Source organism: Camelus dromedarius, chromosome 31 (assembly GCF_036321535.1).
Source record: "Camelus dromedarius isolate mCamDro1 chromosome 31, mCamDro1.pat, whole genome shotgun sequence".
Lineage (NCBI taxonomy): Eukaryota > Metazoa > Chordata > Mammalia > Artiodactyla > Camelidae > Camelus > Camelus dromedarius.
The window spans coordinates 17,000,142-17,016,591 of NC_087466.1; the positions used below are offsets into that span (position 1 = coordinate 17,000,142).

At 40.7% G+C, this 16,450-nt stretch overlaps 2 protein-coding genes across 4 annotated transcripts in view; one reads left to right on the forward strand and one right to left on the reverse strand.

Annotated features, from left to right (window-relative positions):
• TMEM116 (transmembrane protein 116) overlaps positions 1–16,450 on the forward strand; it is an 85,108-nt gene that overhangs the window by 64,377 nt on the left and 4,281 nt on the right. The window contains exon 12 of the mRNA XM_064481212.1: positions 8,385–8,487. Within this exon, the coding sequence (XP_064337282.1) occupies positions 8,385–8,474 (90 nt within the window). The 3' untranslated portion in view covers positions 8,475–8,487. The remainder of the gene's footprint in view (positions 1–8,384; positions 8,488–16,450) is intronic.
• The window catches only part of MAPKAPK5 (MAPK activated protein kinase 5), a 32,476-nt gene continuing 17,318 nt past the window's right edge, over positions 1,293–16,450 (reverse strand). The window contains exons 8-14 of one of the 3 annotated variants that reach the window (XM_010995847.3): positions 11,812–11,892; positions 9,100–9,287; positions 7,103–7,223; positions 5,049–5,179; positions 4,687–4,802; positions 3,542–3,646; positions 1,293–1,680 (exon numbers count right to left, since the gene is read on the reverse strand). In XM_010995847.3, the coding sequence (XP_010994149.3) occupies positions 1,586–1,680; positions 3,542–3,646; positions 4,687–4,802; positions 5,049–5,179; positions 7,103–7,223; positions 9,100–9,287; positions 11,812–11,892 (837 nt within the window). In that variant the 3' untranslated portion in view covers positions 1,293–1,585. Of the gene's footprint in view, positions 1,681–3,508; positions 3,647–4,680; positions 4,803–5,048; positions 5,180–7,102; positions 7,224–9,099; positions 9,288–11,811; positions 11,893–16,450 lie in introns of those variants that run through there. The other 2 variants (XM_010995846.3, XM_064481211.1) reach the window with 2 other exon arrangements.

The following is a 16,450-nucleotide window of genomic DNA, read 5'->3' on the forward strand; positions in this document are numbered from 1 at the left end:
AATTCAACCCTTAATTCAACTCTCAGCTAAGTTTTCTGGTTAGTAAATAAGAAAACATTGTTCTTCTCTGTTGCCTAACTCTTTAGGTTTTGCTATGTTTAAAAATACTGAATTCTCCTTACAGGGTATCCATTTATAACAGTTATCAGTCACCTAAGATTAGTGAATCTTACCTCAAAAAATGCATTGAATTACAAATTCTCTAAGATAAAAAGGAACCAATGTAATAAGGTGGTTTGGATAAGATACTTTGTGTTTTTATCATATATTCCCACAGTCATTCACACACAAGGGGCATACTAACCAAATGTCACCATGAAAACATATTCAGCAAAGTGGAGGAGTAAGAAAAGAAGTGAGCTCTGTGGGGTCGATTTTGATTGAAGAGAATGTGGTAAGACAGAACTGAATAACTGAGCCTACTGATCCTTTTCCTCTCCTCTGTGAACCGGAGGTTGCCTATTAGCTCTTCTATTTACCTACACAGAACCAACAACTAAGAACTGCTAAAAATAAATAAATAACAATGGTTTGTTATGAAAGCCCATAAGCACAATAGCAAACTAGAAAAACATCTAGCCTTGTTTTCCATTCAAATAGCTGATCTCTGGGTCAGAACAATGCTTCCTGAAAATGAAGGGTACTGAACAAAATAAATGCAGCCCAGGGGGATGCCAACATGAAACCCAGGCAGAAACATTAAGAGAAAAAAGGTAAGGTAGCTTTAAGAGCAAATAACCTGGACCATCTTAGATGCTAATCCAATAGTCCAGCTTTTATATGTAACTTTCTCAGAAAAATCATCCCATAGAGGGGTCCAGAAGAAACGGGAAAGGAAATAAGAAGTAATGGAGTTGGTGAGGCCTACAGGAAAGGGTGCAGACAGAGCAGGACTTCGAAGGGTGGAGGGAGCAGGGGGGAAGCTGAAGCTCTAGTTAAATATGAAAAGAATAAACTCAACAGAGAATCCCATTAGACTTAAGAAATGTACCAATACCTTTCAACAAATATGACAAAAAAGAAATGTTAGCACTTTTCTCTAGGGAATAATAGATAACAGAAATAGGGCTCACCTCCCTGCCTCTTCCATCATGGTAGCTGACATCCTGTGAGTTCCAGCAGGCAGTCTGCAACATGGATCCATAAACATTTCTTCACACCAGAGCTAATTCCACTGATAGTGCAGAAAGTAAATACACAGGGCAATTGAAACCAGATTCCACAGTACTCAATTCAACTGTTTACTAAGCAGAAAGGTCAATATAATTGGTCCTTTGCCTACCACTGGCGAGTGGTTTTTTGTATACTTTATTACAAATAAAACATCTTGCTTAACAATGCCATCTGTCATCTTTACAAACATATGACTAAACAATCCTGAAGTAATAGTACATCTCTAGGAACTGGGCTTTTCTTAAAAAACAAACAGATGAACTATACTATTAGTAAATCCTGTATCTAAATTTATACAGCATCTTTAAGCAATGTGGAAATGTAATTATGATTCATTAATTTACATAAAAATTACTTTATACATTAATGAATAATTTTTCAAATTGTTAAAAAACAAAGTCTGAAGCTGTCATTATTGGGATTCGTGAGAAGTAGTTTGCTCTTCTATCACTTGCTTCACGATTTCTGCCAGTTTTAGTCGATCTACTTTATCTGTGAATCCACGACCTGAAATCCAAGAAAGGAAAAGGTCAGTCTCCAAACTGCTTGGGAGGTGATAAGATTCTTGATAAGGACCCAATAAGATACACCTTACCAGTGTCAAATTCACCCTCACCAATGGAGGAACCATCCCCAACACTGATCAAAAGCAGTTCAGATCCCCCATTTTTCAGGTAGCAATTGAGCAGTTCATTAACCTGGCAGTAAAAATCCAATATTCAGTACAATAGCACAGAAGGAAACCATGAAGAGGGAGAAGTTCTTTGTAATACATATATGTACAACAGACTCATATCTGGACTATTTAAAGAACTTCTATACATCTATAAGAGAACTACAACTCAACAGAAAAATGGGTAAAAGAATAGGCCCTTCACAAAATCTGAAAGACCAATAAACGTTAAAAAGTGCTTGAACTCCTAAGTCATCAGGGAAAGGCTAAGTAAAACAACACTGACTGCAATAACAGTGGTACTTACTAACTAGAATAACTAAAATAAAAAAGACAGACAACAGCAAGTGTTGGTGTAGGGTAACTAGAACCCTCCTCAAACACTGCTAGTGGAAGTATCAATCTGTACAACCACTTTGGAAAACTGAGTATCTACTAAAGCCACGCAGATGACTATCCCCACAAACCAGCAACTCCAAGCCTAGATACATAAATGAGTTCAAAATATTCACCAAAAGATACACACATGAGAGTGTTCACAGCAGCACTTTCCTTAATTATGAAAACCTGGAAACAACCCACATATCTGTTCAACAGTGGAATTGATAAACATAAATATTAAAAATTTTTGTATACATAGAAAAAAAGTATATATAGAGAGAGAAAGAATATACCTATATTTATATGCATACACATATATATATAATGTGAATGACTTGCTGCTACACACAGCATAGTTGAATCTCACAAATACAATGTTGACTAAAAGAAGCGAGACACAGAAGAATGCAGACTTGCCCGATTCCATTTACATAAAATGTAAAACCAGGCAGAAGTAATATATAGTGCTAGAAATCAGGATCGTGATTACCCTTGTGGAGAGGGAGGTAGTAGTTAGAAGAGGGCACATGTTCCACTACATGTTCTAGGTGCTGGGTACAGGGAAGTGTTCACTTTGAAAGTTCACTGAAGTGCACACTTCAAATGTGATCACTTTTCTGTATTGATAGTTCAAAATCTTAAAAAAATAAAAATCCCAGGGACGCTAATCTCTTCCAAGTATGGGCATGGCCAGGCTAGCGCTCTGCATTTCTCACGTCCAAGAACCAACCCAGGCAATGGGTTTGCTCCCTTACCTGAGCATCCTAGACCTTAAGTCTAGTTTAATCTGCTAAAGTAGAAAGACATTACAAAAACAGCTCAAAAAGTACACCTCTACCTTGTTTGCCTGTGGGGAAAAAATTCAGTAAGCAGCAGATCTGGCACTCTCTACTCTTTAGTGAAATAGGTCTTCTCTAAGCTGATCTCTAAGATCAGCAGGGTGGACTCTGTGGTACTTTGCCCTCTTTCTCCCCTTCAGAGTACACTGCTCCTTAATGACCTGGTGAACAGCTCAGGGATCTGGATGCAGTTCTGAGATCTGACGGGTTTTTTTTCCCAAGTGGCGTGTGGCAGGGGCCCTACAGCAATGAATCCGCAACACATAATTTACTTGAACTCTGGAAAAACAAGCAAAATATCCAGATATGCCTGGGCAATTAGTGAAGGGCTAGCCTCCTACCCAACAACATTTCACTCACTCTCTGGCCCCACCTCACCTGAAAACAGCCCCAGCTCAGCCCCTAGAGATCCTGCATGTTCTAAACATAGTTGCTTCTCTGCATTCCGGAGGAAAGGCATAATCAAGGCTCCTACCATTCCAGCTGAAGCTTTGCAGGGTATCTCTTAGGAGTTTGCATTCCCGGTTATACTTCCAAGCTTCCTGCACTACTTCATTCAGCTTCTCATCTTCATTCTCTCCTATTGATAAAGATGAAGAAGTTGTGTTTTCCTGCAGCATTAGGGGATTTTAGTGTCAGATATGGAAGGATATGATGTCCAGTTTGCTGAGAAGTGACAGTTAAAGGTGCAAGCTTTACCAGACACTGTCGTTGCTGCTAGTCCCTACATTACAGGTAGACCGCTTCTGGTCTCTGAATGCCTCTGCTCTGAAAGCCCCACACAAATCCTCTGAATCCCCCAGTCTTAGCACTGAGGGATGGGAAATAGGCAATATCAGACTACTGCTGAGCAAAAGTGCCTGGTTAACCTAAGAGACCAAGAGAGGGAAGGAGAACAAGGCTGAGTGGGCTAACTTCTTTCTCCTAAGCTCGTTTCTTCCTTTAGAAGGCTACCTGAGGCACTCTATGTGAGTTCTCTTAAAACCCAAGGACTCTAGGAAGACCGGTCAGTTCAACAGTTTTCCACCCTGCTACTTGAAGCATCTCATTCATCTGCTGAGCAAAGCTCATCACGCCCCATTAAGTGGAGAGAGAGCATACTGAAAGCTCTCATTTAAAAGGACTCATGTGTAAGTCACACTCTGCTCATGAGACAAGTAGCAGCAGGGGCCAGTTCTGGACTTGGGAGGTCTTCTCTTTATATTCACAAGTCAATGGCAACCTTGTACTATAAAGGCTCCGGAAATGATGTTTCCCGACCTGCCTGACCTTCCCACCCTAACCTTGACCCTGTCCACATCTTCCATTCTCCAGCCTCTATCCTGTGACCTCGTTAACAAACTAAGAAAACAAAAAATTACATGCTGTGCCCAACACTGGCAATTAAACCCAAACTAGAAATTTCACAGGAAACCAAAGGAGGAGAAGAACTTAACCACATTTCTGAGTTCCCACTGTCCACTCTTTTCAGTGGGCACAGGCTAATTTATATAAGGTACTTATTCTCTTTTAACACAAAGATGAAACAGACAAATTCAAACTAAACCACTCCTTAAGTCATGTGCACATGCACGCACACACAGACACACACAGACCATTCGTAAATGATGTAACCTTTACCAGCCTGGGGGAGAATACACTGAGCAATCACATCTCGGAGCTTTTCCAAGGCAACATTTGAATCCTCAGCTCCATTTTCACGGTCGTGGATATAAACACCATCCTTTGGCTTGGTGCTTTAAAAATATGGGAAAGAGATAATAACAAGGTGAGACTCAACAAATGTTAATGCTAGACATAAGGCAACCGATTTTTCAGATAAATAACTATAGAGTATCTCCAACTTCTGATGCTATTTAAAGAAGTTACCCTTTCCACCTTCTTACAAGGCAGAAAAAGGGCAGACCCCTGGCTGACCTTTCAGAACCCTGCACTCAGTCACACCAGCCATGAGGAAGAATCAAAGAAATAAGCTCAGTTACCCAAGTAATTTCCTCTTCCTTAGAATGGGGTTGTTCACAGAGTGCAGGGGTTTGAGGCTGACTTTCAGATCCTGGATTCGCATGTTGGCCAACTGTTCCGCATGGGCCTGCTGGATTCCTGCAACCACCGCCTGAATGCAAACACTGTCATCAGTTTCTCACAGTCATTTCTGGGCACCTAAAAAGCTAATCTAAGAAAGTGGGGAGGAGAATCTCAAAGAACTAAGAAGGCAACTTCACTATTATGCTGGGTATACAAAGTCTGATTAGGCAGAGGACTTTTCCCCATGGAGCAGCAGGGCCCAGGGAATACCAGGCAAGCCAAGGGCCACACAACAGCTAGCCCTTCTTCCCTGCGGGGAGACAGAAATGCAAGTAAGAAATACTCACACGGCTCATGCTCAGTTGTTGGCAAGGGCAAATGTAAAGAGAGGCATACATGTACATCGGGCGAAAGGCTGGCAGGCTACTGCCTGAAAAGCCTCCCTGACTGGCATTTATTTACTGCCCCTGTGGTGTAGACAGTCACCTCAGCCCTGATGGCTCAGAACCCCAGCCATTTCACATGTTGAGCACAGCAGACCCTCAAAAAATGATCTAAAATCCAGTCAATTAATTTACAGTGAGAAATAACTGTCATGAATCTACCACTCTTCAAGTCTGTCTTTATGACCAGTGCATCCTCTCACTATGGGCGGACCAATGAGGGAAGGCAGAGAATCAGCAGAAAGCTTTGTAAGAACAAGAAGATCTCATTTTTGTATTTTTTAAAAAAGGACAAATTCTGTGTGTCCCTAGAAAAGTGTGTATGTATCTCCCTAGAAAAAAATCAGGAAGGATACATGAAGCCATAGATCACCTCACCTCTGAAGGGTGAGATTGAGGCAGGAGAATGAAAGGGAACTTTGGCTCTTTATTTTATATACTTCTGTATTATTGGAATTTCAACAGCAAAACTTGACAGTTCAAAAAAGTCGTTCCTTAGTGAGCATGCAATTAGATCTGGAACAGTTGGAACTCACTTAAGGGAACCATAGTAACTGGCCCTGGCTACATACATGCCCCTGGACCCTTGGCTATCTCCCCCTCATCAGCAATGGCCCAATCAAAAAAGATAGGAACAGCTCAAGGTCGTGAACACAGGCTCCATCTAGGCACAGCTTAGATGGACAATATTCAGCTTCTGCATATGTGGCCATTTTTCCTACACTCCCAAGTTGACCAGCCTGCATCTTGACCATATCAATTCTTTAAAAATACGAATGCACTGTCAACACTACAGTTCCACTCTATAGGCCTAGGAGCTACCTGTCCTCATTAAGAAGATTATGCATATCCATACTTGGCTTCATTATGCACTAGTCTTAAAAGTAACTCCAGAAGTCAGTCTTACTTCTTCATTTCCAGGATCTTGAGGAAACCCACACTGTAACCCTCAAGTGCTGACAAACATAGGATATAAGTAATCCTTTGGTTTTTCGGACTGAACAAACCATTTCTGGACTACTGGGCATATCTGAAATAGGAAGACAACTGCACACAAATCAGAGATAACAGAAAACTCTGTTCCTTCTAACTCTCCTTTCTCTCCCATAGTCTTAGCATCCTTTCTTCCTATTCTCTTACTCCTTCCACTTCAACTCCATCCCTTCAAAGTGGGTAACACTCAGGTGTGTGTCAGTGCCTTTACCTCAGCCACACTGATTCCACACCACACAGCTCATTCATCTGAATGTCTATTTACCACCTTAAACAATATCTAAAACCTAAGCGACTTCCCTTCATCCAAACCAGCTTCATTCCTGAACCCCATGCTACAAATATGGAAACCCAAACCTCATACTACAAATATGGAAAATAGTCAGGCCTTGATCTGGTCTTCTATGGAAAGAAGTTCTTTATTTCTGACCTAATTTTCTGGAAATCAGAAATGTTTCTCTGCGAAAGACTGCGTTGTTCTGCGCTGTTTTGCCTTTCACCCGTCACTGAGTCAAACCCCAGCATTCCTTCCCCAGATAGCCTTTTCGGCCAACAGAATAAACATCATTCAAAACCTTATCCATCATCAGTTGAGCAGAGGGTAGCACATTATCCAGGGCCTCAGTTGAGTTGAGCCAGGGGTGATCCAACACTCCCTCGATTGTAAGTCTTTCCTCTGGTTTGACCTTCAAGAGCCTGTGGAGAAAAAGCCAACAGGGCTTAGGCACAGTTGCTTCCAGAAGGCCAGGAAGTTCCTGGGTCTGGCTCTAACCAGCTCCAGCTTCCGACTTTCTACCAACTCTAACAAGCCTAGGCTTTCCATCTGCAGCACAGGGGTGGGGTTCTTGTCCTTAACCGTTAGTTGTGAGGGCATTGTGTCCTTAGGTGGTCCTTTCTAGACTAAACAAATTGAGGTTAAAGTGGTAGGAAAAGGCGTAATTCAGTGATACTTCAGAGTGAGTTCTAGGTTTAGTAAAGTAATCCTAATTTGGCTTATAGTTCCTAAGACCTTGAATCTTCAGACCATTGTTTATAGGACAGTGGGCTATAATTTCCAAAAGGGACTCAGAGTGCTCTTTTGGCTGATAGTGGCTGCAAAATTAGTTGAGGACCCTTGCAGTTCTGAAAATCCAGGTTGCTACTTGCAGTAAAACTCTTAGATGTCACCATATGGCAGGATATGAACCCTTTATTCCAAAGACGTTCAAAAGCTAAACATCTAATCTGTGAGGAGATGGCATTTCCTTCTAAGCCTAATGTATGGCTCTGTACCACTGACTTTTTGATCATAATTCTTTACATCTTGTCCATTCATGCTTATGCAATTCCTAGCTCACCCCAGCATATTCTCTGGGCCTTTTACAGCACTGCCTTCCAAATACACAGCCTTACATTCCAAATATCAGAGTCAGGACAACATGCCTACTTGCTCGTTCAGGTTCTATGCAAACTTTTGGATCATTGTGAACAAACAGCTTCAGATTCTAAGGAAAGGATTGTTTAGAAAAGAACCCCAATGCTGAAATAAGATAATGTTGTTCTGAGGACAAAAGATATATTCTATATAACTGCAAAGAACCACTTAGAGGAGATTGATGTTTTGGCTAAGTTGCTGAGAATACAGCATGGAAATAGCATGGGAAGACCACGGATGATTTAAACATTGCCTCCACCCTCCTAAAAAACTTTCACTTGAATATTTTAGAAACGAGTTCTTTTTTACATATATACATAAATACCTAACCAACAGGATAAGCTCACTTCTGAAAGAGAGTGATCTCCAAAGGAAATGGCTGTACTGTTAGGAGACATTTCCCAGGTTCTGCCCCTTTAATGCTTATTTTTACTGCATTACAGCTGAAGAAACTAAAACCAAAGAAGGAGAAATTACTCAATGAAGACCAAGCAGTAGGAATGCCAGAACAGTGTCCAAGTCGCAGACAGTGAGCCTCTCACACAGGTAGGCAGAAAAAGCAAATACACCTCAAATGTAGGTCTGATTTCTTACTTAATGCTAATTTCTCCAAAGAACTCTGAATGTCAACTCTCCCTCATCCACTCACTAGCCCTAATTCTTCTAAGTCTTTCCATCTTAATATATGTCAGAGCAACCAACTAGCAGTGCGAAGGCTTGCGGGTGGGGTCTAGACCCTGCACAACCGATCACACACTCCCACAGCAGCCACAGAGTGAAAAGCCAAAAGCACTGTGCTCATCTTAGCACCCCAGTTCAATTCCAGGCATCATGTCCATTCCAAATGACTAGCCTTCATGCAAGAAGCATACACCAGGGGGTTTAACATTTAAGCTCCTGAATTAATGCTCACAGATACAATGACTACCAAGGGACCAGGGTTCAACCCTGGAGACAAATTCCAGGAATGCAACAGGAGGGAGCAAAGCTCCAATTTCACGGAGGTGTAGACAGTAAGAACTCTCATCTCAGGCTCTGGGGAAAAATTTCTTTGATGCTAAAATGGGAAGGAGCATGTCTGAGAAACAAAGGACTTTTCTCTACCCAGTAGTCCTTTGTGACCCACCACCTCCCCCACCCAGCAGCCCAGGGACTCACTTCCTCACAACATCTTTGGCCATCTCTGAGATCTGGCTCCACTCTTCCTCTGGGAACTCAAAACTGCCTGTCATGATCTTTCTCCGCATATCCTTTGGGATAGTCCGGCTGTGGTGTTTGGAGTAAAAAGGAGGGTATCCGCACAACATCACGTAGATAATCACCCCTAGGGACCACAAGTCACAGCTCTGAAAGCAAAAAGAAAATGGTCATTCACAGCAGAAGCACAGCCCCAAAATAAAGCCCCTAGGACTGACCCAGAAACAAACCCCTGATATACACAGGCTGATATTACCAATAATCACTTAACAGAGACTGGAAGAGATACAGCAAGTCTTGAGAGAACTAATCTGTCTTATTTGTTACGTGCTATCAACACTACGTATATGCACACCATGTATACAAGTGCAGCCTGGAGTAAAACAGTCACTTTTATTCTCACTGCTTAGACCCAAGCTGCTATCTGATTGCTGCATACAGATGTAGAATACTTTGTCCCCAGCCAGAAAGTAATAGATGTAAGGCAGCTGGTTGTGAAACATGTATTCTGTCGACCTGGGCAGGGTTGAGGGTGCAGGAACAAAGCAGCTAAGACACAAGTGGGCTGACCCCATAAAATAGCACAAGTCATCTTGTAAAGGCTCAAAGCAGTTTGACACAGATCAGGGGTTTGTTTCTGGGTCATTCTGGAGGGAAGAATGGGAGGCTAAAAGCAATCCTTTGTCCACAAAGGGCTCACTGTGTCCATTTGCAAGACCATTCTTGGGGAAGATACTGCCACCAACTACCATGTCTGTAGGTATTAAGGTGATTCCGTGGCCTGTAGTCACAGTGCTATTATTAATAAAGGATTCCTATTTTAATTAAATGCGGCTCCACCTGCCTTGGACACTGGGTCCTTAGAGGCTTCAACTCAAGCCTCTCCTGAATTACAGGACAAAAGCAGAGTCTGCCTGAGAAAGGCAGCCCACGGAGCCTGTCGCTGTGGCCACACGTTCCTAACACCACATCTGTGTGCTGCTCTGAGAGAAGCCTGGAAAATGAGGCGTCTCAGGAGCTCTCACCCACATCTTGGCATCATACTCCTAAATATTTACACATGACATGACTCATGCCATAGAACATAATCAGAAAATTACAGTGGTGAAAAGAAATCTTAAAAAATAGTTCAAGTGAGGAAAATAGTTCACATGAGGAAACTGATACTTCAGAGATCTCGTCACCTCTAAGGTCCTCTGTCAAGAGTGAAAGAAACTAAGTGCACCAGCCAACATCATGCAGCTGAACAGTGGTGGAGTCACAGCAAGTCTCCTGGCCTAATGCCCCCCCCCCCCAATTTAGGTTGATGTATTTATTTAATTTTTGGAAATTTAACTACATCTTATTACATTATTTTTATTTAAAAATTACTTGCAAATGTAGCATTCAGTGTTCTCTTAGTTGCCAATATAAAGATTATAACTAGACCAACATATATACACATTCAGAAGTAATATGAACTCATTATTTCAAAAATATTACTCATCTGTGGTGTGTAAATTTTATTAGTGTCATGCTAATTCACAAGCACCCCTAGGTTCACAAAATGGAACAGGAAGAGAAGAAAAAACTAGTACTGGGAAATAATATATCACACAAGAATCCACTGCGTTCATGCTGAGAAGACTGTGTCAAGTAAATGAATCTCCCTTAGCCAAGTGCTTCTACCACTCAATTCCTTCCTGCATGGGGAAGCAGGAAGCAATTTCTGACTCAGACACTATAATTAGCACAGCCCTCACCTTAAACCTTCACTCTATTAAGGGCACAGCTGCCTATAAGGTTTTAATTTATAAGTGTGGAGCAGTGATTACCTGGGGACTGAACAGTGTCAATCTGTTAATCAGTGAAAGCAGATGTTTGGGGTTCCAGTCACACAGTGCCAGTGCCAAGTGGGGGTCCTGAGTGCCGTGGGAGCCTGTGTGTTCTTTGATTCGTATGTGTGTGTGTGCGTGTGTGTCTGCATACACGTGCATGCGTGAGTTAGGAATATGTAGGGCCCTGTAAGGTGTGGGACCAGGAAGAGCTGGCCTGCTTTTTTACCAGCCTCAGCTCCCTCTCTGTCACCTACATCACCTTCAGTCCCCGAGCAGCAGCATTTCTTTCTGATCTACTCAGTGACTCCGGGACCTCCGGGACCTCCAGGACCTGTTTCAAGAAGCCCTAAACCTCTTGTACTTTAGAAAAGAGAAGTTTGATGCACAGGCTACAGATTTAAGAGCTGTGATAGTACCATGTAGCACTTAAGGATACTTGCTACTATGTGTACTAGACCCTGTTCTAAGTTGGGTATTTTATGGGGTTAGAAATAAGGGCACCATAAATGGCCAAGGAATATTCTCTGAAATGGTCTCCACCTCAAAAGAGCAAGACAAACATATCTTTTAAATATGGTCAGTGGACTACCCAGCTAGCCAAATGAAAAACCTCCAGGTGACCATCGTCTTTGGTTCCTGCTGCAAAACCTAAATTGGTAAGAATCTTATTTAATATTTCATCAGACAAAAACTTGAATTCCAAATACTCTTCTGCATGTGTGGCTTCTTTCAGCCTCTTGGGCAGGAATATTAGGGGACGAGAATGGAATTCACCACCTTCCCAAAGGGCCACAAACACCTCATAGGAGAAGAGGGACTACACCCGAGGGGTGAAGAGAAGTGTCTCTTCTGCTACCTTGTTGTACGTGTAGGGTGTTGGCGAGGTAGGTATGATGCCAGATTTCTCCTTCTGATGCCTTCTTTGTGCCTCCAGTACCTGTCACAGTCATAGAAAGGGCACAGTTTACTAAAAATCACACCAATGATCTGCAACTTGAGATAGACTGCTGGAAGGCTGAAGAGGGTAGTCAACAATCAACAATTTAAAAAAAAAAATTCTACATAAACTTTCAAAAACCTTTTTTCTCTCTTATAATCAGCAATTTATCAGTGTGTCTGCCTAGGTCAAGGACATGAAGATCAAAGTCCCTGAAGGAGACTTATCTCTTCTTCCTGCCCATTGAAGCATCTGAGATCACCGACTTTTTCCTGGGGGCATTCCCTATGCAGCTGTAAAAGCAGACTGGTTCTGGCCAATGGTTCAGGTTCATGGGGGGCCTGTTGCCAGGGAGGGCTGTAAGGGTCACAGCGGCCTGGGTGTTAAGTGCTCCAGGGAGGTAACTACTGCCACCCACGGGACCATCATCCTGGCCAAGCTCTCCATTGTCATGTGCAGTGGGACTCCTTGGAGCACAAGACTGGCAAACCACACAGCTCCTTGAAGGTGACAGGATTCTGCAGCTCTCTGCGGGAATGCATCAGCCTTGCACTCAGACCCACTGCTGTTGTAAAGCAATCTTCACAAATCTTCAATGACAACAAAATTCAAACATTCACCAATATAATATTATAACATCCAGCATCCAAACAAAATTTATTAAACATGCAAGGAAGCAGGAACATGTTATCCAGAACCAGGAAATGGGATCTATAACCAGGAAAGAAAAATCAATCAAAAAAAGCAGACTCAGACCTGACAGAGATGATGCTATCAGCAGACAAGGAATTAAATAAGTTATTAAATATGTTGCAGTACTTACAGGTAAAATTAACAAAACGAGAAGAGAAACAGATGATATAAATCTGAAATGAGGAACTTCACAGATTAGACAATGCAGAAGAGTAGTGAAATTGAAAACCTAGCAAGAGAACCCAGCCAGAGTGAGGCATAGGTAGAAAAAAAGATCAGAACCTCTGTGCTGTGTGTGATCTAACATACATATGACTACAGTCTCATAAAAGAGGCACAGAGAGGACAAGCAGAAAAACATTTGAAAAAATGTCTGAAAATTTCCTAAATTGGTAAACACTAAAAAATGACAGATCCAAGGAACTCAACAAACCTCGAGCAGGAAAAACAAACACTCACACCAGAATCAAACTGCTGGGACTTCTGTTTCTGTCTATGATGTAGAGAGCTGGAAAGTGTTACTCCCACCTTAACAGCAAGGAAAAACCACATAAAGTACAAAATCATCACTTTTCTTGAATCCATCAGGGATCTCAAAGCAACAAAGTATCTTTGTCCCTTCAAAGAAGAGACAGCATGCAAAAACTAGCTCATCTGTGACAGAGCCCAGGAGAAAGCATTATAGCCTGCCATATGGGTAAAAAGTATTTGGCTAAATTTTTAACAAATTGCTAAAGGCAAAGTTGGGGCTAGCACGAGGGGATAGCAGACCCCCCAGGAGCAATGGAAACAAGAGGTGTTCACATCCACTTGTGGGCTCTTCTACTTATGAAACTGAAGAAGACAGGACCTGCCCAACACAGAGGCTGGTTCAGAAAAGAGATACCTCTCCATCCCTCGCCACTACCACCCTCCACCAGGATAGCAAACACCAAGTAGTAACAGCAGACTACCGCTAGTGGTGGAGAAAGACTACGAAGCAAACACCCCCCTGAGGTACCGGCAGACAGGCAATGCCAAAGCTGAAGGTGGAGAAGAAACATTAAAAAAAAAAAAAAAAAAAAACCCAAAACACCAAAAAACCTGTGGCACCCCAACCCCTACCCTAAGCACAAGGTAACAAGAGAAGAATCTCAAGCCAGTGGCACAGTAAAGGTAACAGTAGCAACAACAAAGCTCAAACTCAGCTCAACTCCTGAGCGAATGACCCAACCCCCCTACCCCCACATTACAGGAGTAACAGCAGAAGCAGCAAGCCCCCTTCCAGCATAAATACTATTCACCTCCATCCCTACAGATCCTAAAAATATTTAAAAGGTTAATAAGGGATTATCATAATTTTATGCCAATAAATTCAAAAACAAATAGTCAAATTTCTTGACTCAAATTACTAAAACTAGCTCAAGAATATAAAAATTCAGTAGATCTATACCTATTTTAAAATTGATTACATCATTAAAAACCCACAATGAAAACTCCAAAATACCAATCTTATACAAACTGTTTCAGAAAATAGAGGAAGACATAATTCCCAATCAATTGTATGTCAGTATTATTACCCTGATAACCTGAAACAAGGCAAAGAAAGACATTATGAGAAAAGATTATGGACCAATATCCCTTTTGTTAAAAGACACAAAATCCTTAACAAAATATCAGCAAAACAAATCAATCATCATGACTAAGCGGCGTTTGTCTTAGGAACGTTAAGAATGGTATAATGCCCGAAGATCAATTAATTCAGCATATTAACAAAAGAAAAAAGAAGAAATATATAATCAGCTCAACAGATGCAGAAAAAGCACTGGACAAAATTTATCACATTCCCTTTCAGTAAACTAGGAACAAAATGAAATTTCCTCAACCTGATAAAAGACATCTACAAAAAACATAACAGTTAATGGTGAAAGACTAAACATTTTTTCTGCAAGATAAGGAGCAAGGCAAGGGCATCTGCTCACATCACTTATATTCAGTAGGTGGTCCTGGCCAGTACAATAGGGAAGGACAAGAAATAAAAGACAGTCATACTAGAAAGAACAAAGTAAAACTATTTTTATTCACAGATGACATGACTTTGTATGTAGAAAATCTTAAACCTACAAAAAATCTACTAGACTTAATGAGTGAATTTAGCAAGATTCCAGGACCCAAGAGATCAAAACTCATTTTTATTTCTACAAACTAATAACAAACAATTGGAAAATGAAAAATTTTTTAAATGTCATTTCCAATAGCATCCAAAAACATAAAATATAGAGAAAAATAAGAAAATAGGTATTAGACCTACACACTAAGAAATACAAACATTTTTGAGAAAAATTAAAGACCTAAATAAGTGGAGAGATACACCATGTTCACTGAGTAGAAGACTTTATACTGTTAAGGTGTCAGTTCTCTGCAAATTCATCTATAGATTAAATGAAATCAAATCCCAGGAGGCTTTTCTGTTATAGACAATTAAATTCAAAAATTCATAGAGGGGTCCTGGATTCAATCCTCATTACCTCCACTGAAAAAGTAAATAAATAAACCTAATTACCTCCTCCTTGCAAAAATTAATTACATTAATTAATTAATTAATATTTGTAGAGAGATGCAAAGGATCCAGAATAGTCAAAACAATTTTGAAAAAGAATAAATTTGAAGGACTTTACTTATTACACTATCTGAGGTCAAGAGTTAATAATAAGCTACAGTAATCCAGATGATATCGCTTTAAGGACAGACATACATATCAAATAAACAGAATAGAGTCTAGAATAGACCACACATACATGGTCAGTTGATTTTTGACAAAACTGCAAAATAATTCAATTAGACAAAACTGTAATGTAATTCAATTTTTTTTAAAAAAGAGGGAGACACGAGGGTCAGAGGCAGAGAGAGACTGGAAGATGCTACACTGCTGTCTTTGAAAATGGAGAAGGAGGCCACAAGCCAAAGAATGCAGGTGGCCTCAGAAACTAGAAAGGCAAGGGAATGGATTGTCCCCTAGAGCCTCCAAAAGAAACATAGTCCTGCTGACACCCTGAGCCATTTCAGACTTCTGACCTCCAACACTGTAAGGTAATAAAAGTGTGTTGTTTTAAGTCATTAAGTTAGTGGCAATTTGTTACAGCAGCAGTAAAAAATTAATACACATATATGATAAAGAACTTGTATTCAGAATACAATAAAAAATTTTCTATCTCAATTATAAAACCAACAACAAAAGAAGGGCAAAAGATTTGCACCCATACTTCACAATAGAATGTTGTACCCATATTTCACAACAGAATAGCCAACAGACACATGAAAAAATATTCAACAACAGTAGCCATCAGGAAAATGCTATAATTATATCCATAATGAAGTAACACATACTTTCCAGAATGACTAAAATTATAAATACTAACAAACATGATGAGGTGGTGATAAGAATGTGAAGAAACTGTACATTACTCGTGCATATATAAAATGGTATAACCATTTTGGAAAAATACTGTACCCAAGCCGGGGTAGAATATGTCCCCTTAAACCTGTAAATTAATTTCCTAGCAGCTTTATTCATAACAGTCAAAAACGGGGAACAACTCAAAATGGTCATCAGTCAGATAAACAAATGTGGCTTAGTCATATGATGGAAAACTACTTAGCAATAAAAAGGAACTAACTACTGATACACACAGCAGCATGAATGAAACTCAAAAACATGCTGAGCCAAAGAAGTGAACACAAAAGGTACATGAATTCCATTCTTACAAAATTCTCCAGCAAGTGAAACTAACCAATAATGACAGAAAGTAGATCACTGGTTTTAATTAAGAGGATTAAGTTGGGAGCAGAATGACTTCAAAAGCACACAAGACAGCATTTGAAGTGA